General features: G+C 54.7%; 1 protein-coding gene and 2 non-coding genes across 3 annotated transcripts; 2 read left to right on the forward strand and 1 right to left on the reverse strand.

Annotated features, from left to right (window-relative positions):
* Positions 1–2,627: 2,627 nt before the first annotated feature.
* Positions 2,628–4,454, reverse strand: LOC137149999 (HLA class II histocompatibility antigen, DQ beta 2 chain-like). Its single transcript, XM_067543645.1, has 3 exons — positions 4,344–4,454; positions 3,002–3,162; positions 2,628–2,847 (listed from the first exon to the last, which is right to left on the reverse strand). Exons 1-3 carry the CDS (start codon positions 4,452–4,454, stop codon positions 2,655–2,657), a joined length of 465 nt encoding a protein of 154 aa, XP_067399746.1. The 3' UTR covers positions 2,628–2,654.
* Positions 4,455–5,551: 1,097 nt separating this feature from the next.
* Positions 5,552–5,741, forward strand: LOC137150001 (U2 spliceosomal RNA). The gene has a single exon (XR_010918864.1). It is a non-coding gene; the product is annotated as a U2 spliceosomal RNA (small nuclear RNA).
* A 2,246-nt stretch (positions 5,742–7,987) lies between these two features.
* On the forward strand, positions 7,988–8,177 carry LOC137150000 (U2 spliceosomal RNA). The gene has a single exon (XR_010918863.1). It is a non-coding gene; the product is annotated as a U2 spliceosomal RNA (small nuclear RNA).
* The last annotated feature ends 414 nt before the right edge of the window (positions 8,178–8,591 follow it).

An 8,591-nucleotide genomic window follows, 5' to 3' on the forward strand; every position in this document is an offset into this window, starting at 1 on the left:
GGGACCCCCATAGGTCCCTCTCATAGGGAGCTTGCGGGGGCAAGAGACACCCCAAAACTTGCCTTAGCTCCTCTGTAATCACCCTTCCCAGAGCAAAGGTCAAAGGTTTTGCCATTCCAGAGCAGGTCAGTGCGGGGGGCCCTGGACCTTCCACCTCACCTGGGCAGCGCACTCCGGCAGATGGGGCCACAGACCAGGGGCTGCTCTCGGGCGCCCAGCCCTCTGCCTGGGCTCACTGCTGCGCTGCTGCTGGTGACAGCGCTGCCTTCATAGCCGTGCGGCCGGAGAGCAGGTTATTCATAAGCACATGAGCAAAACACCCACCCCAGAGTGCGCTGGGCCGTGTGCTTTGCCTCCATTCCTCACCTTGCGGCGTGCAAGTCCAACAAACAAACGTTCCTTTAACACGCCACCCCTCCCCCCTGCTGTACCCCACTCACAGCACCCCGAGTTCAGAGGTGCAGGCAGGTGAGTTCCCCTCCCACCCCTGGGGGGAGGGATGGGGGATGAGCAATCCCTCAGCAACCGTGTCGCTCTGCATCCCCGCCCACTGCTGCTGCTGCGCTGCTGTTCCACCCGCCGCTGCTGGCCGCTGCGCCATCGCTTTCTCTGCTCCGCCTGCCGCTCGGCTGCAAGCTCTGGGTGCCCTGGCTCGAGGTCCCACCGCTGCACCCGGCTCTCGGTGATGTCAGCACTTCACGGGGGAACCTCGCGCCTGGTGCAGGCCGAGCAGTCACTGAAACACGGCCTCAGAGCAGGGCGAGGGCTGGGCACTTAGGCCTGGTTACCAGCGAGTTCAGCTCTAGGGATCACTGAACAGAGCAAAAGATTCTCGACTGAGTCTAGTCAGCTCTGTCCTTACATAGCAGAGAGCCGAAGGGCCAGATGGGTGCAGAGCTCCTAGACAGGAGCCCCCCACACCAGCAACACCTGGCCCAGCCTTTTCCTTTTCTGCTTGGATTTGGCACCTACCTCCTGCTTGGCGAGTGCAGTGCCACAGACACGCCACCTCGCGCCAATCAGTCGCCACAGACGCGATTTCTAAGTGAAGTGACCCCTGGCCCGGGAGCTGGGACAGAACTCTCCAATGGCAGGAGTTCTTTCTTCCAGCTGAGTTTTAGCCCCAGATCACGGGTCAAGGATTCATTGTACTTAGAAATCGCTGTGGTGGCTGAGGAGAGGCTCCCGCTGTCAGCCCCAGCCCTGGGGCGTCCGGGGCTTCCGCTCTTAGCCCCAGTCTTGGGGCTCCCCTGCCAGCCTGGGATGTGGGAGAGGGGCCCCACTGCAGCCCCCCCCGCAGGTCTGGGCAGGGTGAAGAGGCTTCAAGAGCAGAACTGAGGCTGGGAGAACAGAACTGTGGCCTGGGCAGTGCAGGGGTGTTGAAGGGGCAGGTGGGGCTGATGAGGTAGAGGGGCTGTATTCATGGTGGGTTCTGAGCAGATGGGGTGAGTGCTGGGAGGGTGAATTGAGGGTGCTAGGGGTCGATGGGGTGGTGGGGCGGAACTGACAGAGTTGTGATGATGGGGGATGGGGGACTGAATTTAGGGGGGACCGAATTGAGGGAGTTGGAAGGGGACACAACTGATGGGGGACTGGAGGACAGAATTAATTGCCGGCAGGAGATGGGCAGATGTGGGGTGAGAGCTCCTGCAGAAGGGACCAAAATCACCTTCTCCCATACATGTGGGAGAGTGGCCGACACAACAGTCACCCGTGCACACCCTGGGGATGAGTCAGGGGAGGTCAAACATCAAGAAACTGACCTAAAAGGCACAATTGCATCTTTTTAAAATAAACCTCATGATTTTGGAGCTAATCTCATGGTTTTTGATCTCTTCAAGTTGGCAATACTGAGTTAGGAAGGCAAGAACCAACCAGCAGGGCCATGCCTTGGCTTTCAGTCTCCCAGGATCTGCATTCTGCAGGATGGATCTAATTCAGGAGCTCTGCAGGGGGAGAGGAGACTCACCTGGCAGTGAGGTTAGCAGGGAACCACGTGGAGTCAAAATGCAGCTCCAGACCCTGCAGGTTCTCTTAATTTGATGTAGGGGGATACCCTGAGGTTTGAGAAATATTGTTGTAAGGGTGGTCAGTGGGTGACTGAGATGTTACTGCTTATGGGAAAATAATCAGAGCATGCGTGTGCCTGTGTGTGAATATGTGTAAGAGGAACAGAAACACCATGCACTCAGCGTTTTGACCTGCAAGTTATTACATGTTTTTTCCACAAGTTTATTCAAAAGGAGAAACAGTTAAGCAAGTAGAATAAGTGAGTCTCAAAGTTCAGGGTCAGGAGTTCCTTGATTTCTGGTGTGTTTCTCAAGTGAGTTTGGTCTCCAGATTTTTCAAAGGGGAAGTGTGTTTGTTTCATAACTAGAGAGGAACCAGCTGGTTTACAGACACTTCCAGCTGTGTCTGCAACAACCTGATGTTGCAGGAGAATTGGAGGGGAGGCTGTGAGGGCCACAACTGTAGCTTGTTAGAACTGGAAAGGTCTGGCTCAGATTTAATAGAAGCCAGAGGCTGGGATTAGCCCGGCACTTCCTGGACATGGCCAGGAAGCTCCTCAGTCACTGGAAAACTTGATTCGTGGCTGAAGTGGAAGTAAATTGTGGGGAATCAAAATCCCAGTGAAATCCTCCAGTGGCGTGTCATCATGGCCCCACTGAGGGCCCATTTCCCGGTGCCACCGCATCCCTGAGCCTTTCACCTTTCTTAATGTTCAGGTAGATGAGCAATTCCGGGACCATGAAGACCAACCCCAGCACGTAGCCCTTGATCCCAGCCAGCATCTTGCCCCTGGCAGAGTCAGCCTGCGCCACTGTGAAAACAAGAGCACAGGTAGTTCTGGCTCAGCCCAGCCTCTGCATCCCTTTGTAACGTCCCGGCTCTCTGCCCTGAAGGGTGGGGATGGGGCTTTGAGATGGGTCCCTGAAGGGATTCATAGAGCTAGGGGTGCCCCTGCGGGCTCAGAGATTGTCCCAGATTCAGAGCCTCTTACCCCAGTAAGAGGGGGCCCCGCAGGTTGATGTGCTCCACCTGGCAGGCGTAGACATCCCCGGGGCCAGGGGTCATCTCCCGCATCCCCAGGATCTGGAAGGTCCAGTCCGTGTTCTGGAGCAGCTCTGTGGGCACCAGCCCGGCCGGGTGCTCCTGACTGTTCTTGAGTCACTTGATCTCGAACCCTGAGGGGTAAAACCCCGTCCTGGATCAAACCAGCGGGTGGGGGTGGGGCCAGGACCCTGATTTCATGGGGGAAACTTTCACCATGGTCTGAACTGGGCTGCGGGGGGCGGGGAGGGAGAGAGAGAGCTGGGAAAGGGGTGAGAGGAGAGGGACTCAGAAAACAGATTCCAGCTCCAATTTTCACACCCTCCTTGGAAGGAGATTCCCAGAACTGAGGTCTCTGCTCAGCGGCGCTTTGCACAGCTGGGGGCTCTGGCAATGAGCCAGGTGGATTCTCAGCACTGCCAGTGTCACTAGCAGAGCCCCAGGGACCCAGCCAGATCCCAGGGCTGCTCCAAAGGGGGAACAGGAGACTCGCCCAGACGGAGAAGGTCTCTGCCCAGCTCTGAGCATTGCCCCAGGGATTGGGCGCCCCCAGCCAAGGGGCCGGGCAGCATCAGGGCTGACAGCAGCATCAGTCACCAGGCAGAGCCAGGCTCAGCTGCCCACTTCCCAGAGTGTCGGGGGGAGGGGAGGGGACGCAGAGTCCCCGCAGCAGCAGCTGGCACAGGGTCAGGTGCAGACAGGCCAGGATGTGAAGGGCAGCAGGGAGAGACGCCTGGAAGGGGTGGGGGGTTAGATTAATTTAACCCTTTTGGTGCTGTCTGTGCCTGCTCCACTCAGCCCCTCGAGAGCCACCTTCCAGGCGAGGGGCACAGACCCCTGGGCAGAGGTGGTTTCACTAGCTGGTGCAAGAGCCCCCACGCAGGGGACAGTAACAGGAATGAAGTTTTGCTCACCCTGTCAGTGAATGGCCGGCTCCTGCCCTAGACACAGGAGGGTCTGCACCCCCCTTTCGAACTCCTAGATTCTAAGGCCAGCAGGGACCATCGGGACTGTCTAGTTTGACCCGCTGTGCAGCACAGGGCAGTGCCCTGCCCCACGATTAGCCCTAGAGCAGATCTCAGAAAAACAGACAGTCGGGAGCTAAACATTGGCAGGCCCACGGCGCACGCCAGGGGCTCTGTGAAGGCACCTGGCCACAGGGAGACAGGGACAAGGCATGAAGTAAGGTCAGGGCTGATTGCACCCTTCCCTCCCAGCACTAGGATAGAACCCAGGCATCCTAGCTCCCAGCCATGTGCCCGGGGGGGGGTCCCCTAGCACCCTGCTCTTACCCTGGGCTTCATGAAGGGCTCGACCAGCCCCCGGTGCTGCAGCCGGCAGTCGTAGGAGTCATCCTGGCTGCAGATTATAGCGCTTGGAGAGGTGGCAACTACTTCACACATTGCAATTCACAGGAGAATTAATCTTTAATTGCTGTTTCTTAGAGCACAGCTCAGCAGCTCACGCACACAAGAAACACTGAGCCAACTTTAGCCCTATGATCCCACGCTAACACACCAAGTAATTAACTCCGGTACCAACTAACAGTGCAAACCAAGGTTTTCTGAACACGAGAGGATTTCAGGCACGATGAACAAGGGCTGGAGAACCAGGCAGGGAATCGCATGCGGGCCACGGCACCAAATTGCCCAGCCTTTTGCTCTGTTCCTTTCATTCTTTTGTCTGTTTATTATCTTTTGTGGGTTTTTTTCTTCTCCCGAGTCTTAACTTTCCTCCTTTTTGTATTCCCCCGTTCCTTTCTGTAAAGGGCTCGCTCCCTTTCCCTGACTTCCCTTGGAAGGAAGCTCACACAGAAACCAAGGAAATCTGGTGTAGTGACATTTCTGATGGATTTTGATTGAATGCTTAAAACAGCGCCATCGAGCGAAGCGACTGTTCAGGGTTTCTCTGCCGATTTCAGTTCCCAAAGTGTGGGTCGTGACCCCAAATGGGGTTACACCATCAGCAGATGGGTTCTCAGCAATCCCTGGTATTGACATCCTCCATGCTATCTGGGCTCCCAGCAGGAAATACTTCATTAAAATGGGGTCATGATGACAAAAAGTTTGGGAACCCCAGTGCTAGGAGGAGTTGGGAAGAAGAAGTGGGGCTGGAGAGGGGCGGGCCCAGCCAAAGGAGGGGAGTGTGCAGGTGTGTATGCAGATCTGGGTGCGAGTGGAGGATTGTGGGAGCAGGAGTGGGCTGCCAAGTGGGGCCCAACTGGCCATGTGGGGCTCAGCGGTGAGAAGGGTGCAGCTGAGGCCCATAATGGGGCAGCTCTCAGCGGTCAGGGCCAGTGGGCGAGGATTGTGGGAGGGCCAAGGTTGGCTCCACTGTGTGGGGCAAGCGAGGGCCAATGGCAGTGGGGGGCCTAGCAATTCATACTTAATTGATAGGGCAGACACTATGGTCATGAAGATAGTTTTTCAATTGATTATGCTCTCTAACTAAACTCTGTACCCAGATATCTAGGAACTTCTTTGCTTAAACTCTATATTTAATTTTTTTTTAAGTTTACATTTAATAAAAACTTTTGAATCTGTTCTGATCAGTTCAAAATCTGCCATGTTCTGTATCTGAGAACTCTACATAAAATGGGTTTTTAGAAAGGGAGATGGAATAGTGGCTTGCTTCATCCACTCTATGCATCAACCTGGTACTGCAGTATTTCCAGACATGGTGCACCTTGCTGTGGGGAGAACAATCTGGTGAAAAGCAAGGGAAATATTTGTGGTGCAAATGTGCTTGTGATCTTTTGATGTTGTATTCAAGTGTTAGTTGAACTCTTCTTTCTTGTTTTTTGTAGTTTAGTAAGTAGTGGATTCTGTGGGGCTTTAGTCTCTGGTTTCTCAACAGGAGAGAGCTGCGGTTCCCTGCCTTTCCCTGCATCTTGGCTTAATTTAGGGAACAGTCTCTGCAAATGTGTTGCCCAGACTAGGCAGAGTTTGTAGGAGCAGAAGAAGAGCGAGGCTGTGGCCCTTTGAGTCAGACTCCTAGAGTTTGAAGCCAGAAGGGAGAGGTGCGCTGTGTAGGGGAGTCACAGAGAGGGCAGATTTCTGAGGGTGGTGCTAATGGTGGGGGGCGTTTGTTCTGAAGGGATCCGCCGTGGCGAAGGTGCCCCTCAACAGGGCAGACAACAACATCAGGCAGCTGGTAAAGAAATGGCTGTTCCTCCCCCAGAGAGCCAGCAAGGAGCTGATCTACATCCCTTAGAGGCAGGGTGGCGCCAACGTTCCCCGCACGGGTGACCTCTGCGACATTGCGGTAATCACCCACGCCATCCGCCTGCTGACATGCCCTGACATCACAGTAAGGAACAGCGCAACGAAAGCCGTGCATGACATAAAGAAGCAAATTGGCAAGACATCGCCAAGACATGGCCATGTACCTACGCGACTCGCTGGCTGGCCAATTTGGACGGGACAAGGGCGACATCATTTTGCTCTGGACCCGCGCTTGCAATGCCGCACGACGCCAGGGGAAGCGCATCGGCTGCTGCTGGAAGTGGTGTGAATAGTATCAGGAGCTGGGAGTCCTAGTGCCACAGATCAGGACCGCTGACACCTCCATCACCTCAGTAGCCAGGGGCATGCTGGAGAGGACTCTGAAGGCCACCATCCACACGCTATATGTGGAAAACCTAAAGCAAAAGCCAGACCAAGGCAAGACCTTTAAGTTGACCAGCAAGTGGGACGCCTGCAATCACTTCCTCCCTGGGGGCAGCTTCACCCAATTCGCCGACGGAGGTTCATCCACCGAACCTGGCTCAACTGCATCCCGCTGAACAGAGCCATCCACCACGGGAACCGGAACAAGCGTTGCAGGAAGTGAAGCTACAGCAACGAGACCCTGCTCCCCGTCCTCTGCCGCTGCAAGCTCCTCTCCAGAGCCTGGCAGCTGTGCCACAACGCCATCCAGAACCGCCTGGGGAAAGCCATCCCGCCGCACCTGGGGAAGGTCGCAGTGAATTCCGCCGTCCCCGGAAGCGACAGCCGGCTGCAGCCAGACATCGTCATCACCAACGAGGAGCAGAAAAAGATCGTCATGGTAGACGTCACGATCCCCTTCGAAAACAGGACCCCGGCCTTCCACGAAGCCCGAGTTCATAAGTGTAGGAGAGTGAAGAGTTAAAAGCTGGACAAGTAATTGGGCCTAAGCTACAGGGAATGGATTTATGGCACAGGTGAACCTTATTTTTCTTATTTGTTGGAATGTTTAGCTAGAGTCTGTTCTCTCTCTTCTTTCCCTCCCTTTCAAGTGATTTCCCGTAAGGAGTGAAAGTAACAAATCACTATTCTCCCTCCTGCCAAGGTTTTTGCTGGGAATACAGCATTATCTTTTTCCCTCTCTTGCATACAGCATATTTTAAAGCATATTAGTACATTTCAAGGTAAGGTGCCTGCGCTCTGTGCAATAACCCTGTAAACAACAAACGGGCGGGTATAATTGTAATCATTATGTAGGAATTAATATTCGTTTTGTAGGCATTAATGTAACCAAATAAGGGTCTATGGGGAGTGGCTGGCAATGTATACATTTACAGACTGTCATGGATAAAAGGATTGTAAAATAACCTTTCGTTGCTCACTCCCGGCGTGGAGGTGGAACGAGCAGGCAGTAAAGGTTCCATCTCCCCAATCCACCCCCGGGACAACCTGTTTGATTATTTCTAACAATAAGGAGGTGAAATACGCCCCCTGGCCGACACCCTGAGAGCGAAGGGCTACGAGGTGGTGACAGAGGCTCTGATCATCGGCGCGCTGGGCGCTTGGGACCCCTGCAACGAGCGTGTGCTGCGAGCCTGCGGAATCGGTTGGTGCTACGCCTGGCTCATGCGGCGCCTCATGGAGTTGGACACCATCAGATGCTCCAGGGACATTTACATGGAGCACATCACTGGACACCGGCAGTATAAAGACAAACGGGCTGGAGCGCCATCGTGAATCGGCGACGAGATGGGAATCAAAAGCCTTTCTCTGTTCTTATCAGTTTAATATCTGATATGTTCTCGATTTGAGATCTCTATATTAAATGGATTTTTAAAATGGAGATGGAATAGGGGCTTGCTCCATCCACTCCACGCATCAGCCTGGTACTGCAGTACTTTCGGGAATGGTGCATCTTCCCTTGGGGAGAACAATCTGGTGAAAAACAGAGAAAATACTTGTCTACGCCCTCCCCTTCCCTCCTGGGACCGTACTGGGGCCTGCTCCCACCACGGAGGTCTCAGAACTGGGGGACAGATGCCCATAGAGGGGTCGATCTATCTCCACCTTTCGAAGGGTCCCCCTAGCCATGCTCCATTGTTCACCCTTTCCCTTCCTGTCCACCCCACCCCCAGAGAGATCAAGGAGAGACCTTTGATTCCCCCTCTACCCTCTGCCTTGTCCCCTGCAACGTTCACTCCTGTGCTCCCCCAGCTTTGTCCCTGAGGCCAATCCCAGCAGGGCGAGGGCAGCGGCTCCATTACCCGGGCTGACACCAATTTCCAGGGGCTCCGGTATTGGGGCATGCAGCCCGTTTGGTCAGGCTGGTCCCCA

The sequence above is a fragment of the Emydura macquarii genome, unplaced genomic scaffold (genome assembly GCF_026122565.2).
Source record: "Emydura macquarii macquarii isolate MOO-44397 ecotype Brisbane River unplaced genomic scaffold, CSIRO-AGI_Emac_v2 contig_940, whole genome shotgun sequence".
Classification (NCBI taxonomy): domain Eukaryota; kingdom Metazoa; phylum Chordata; order Testudines; family Chelidae; genus Emydura; species Emydura macquarii.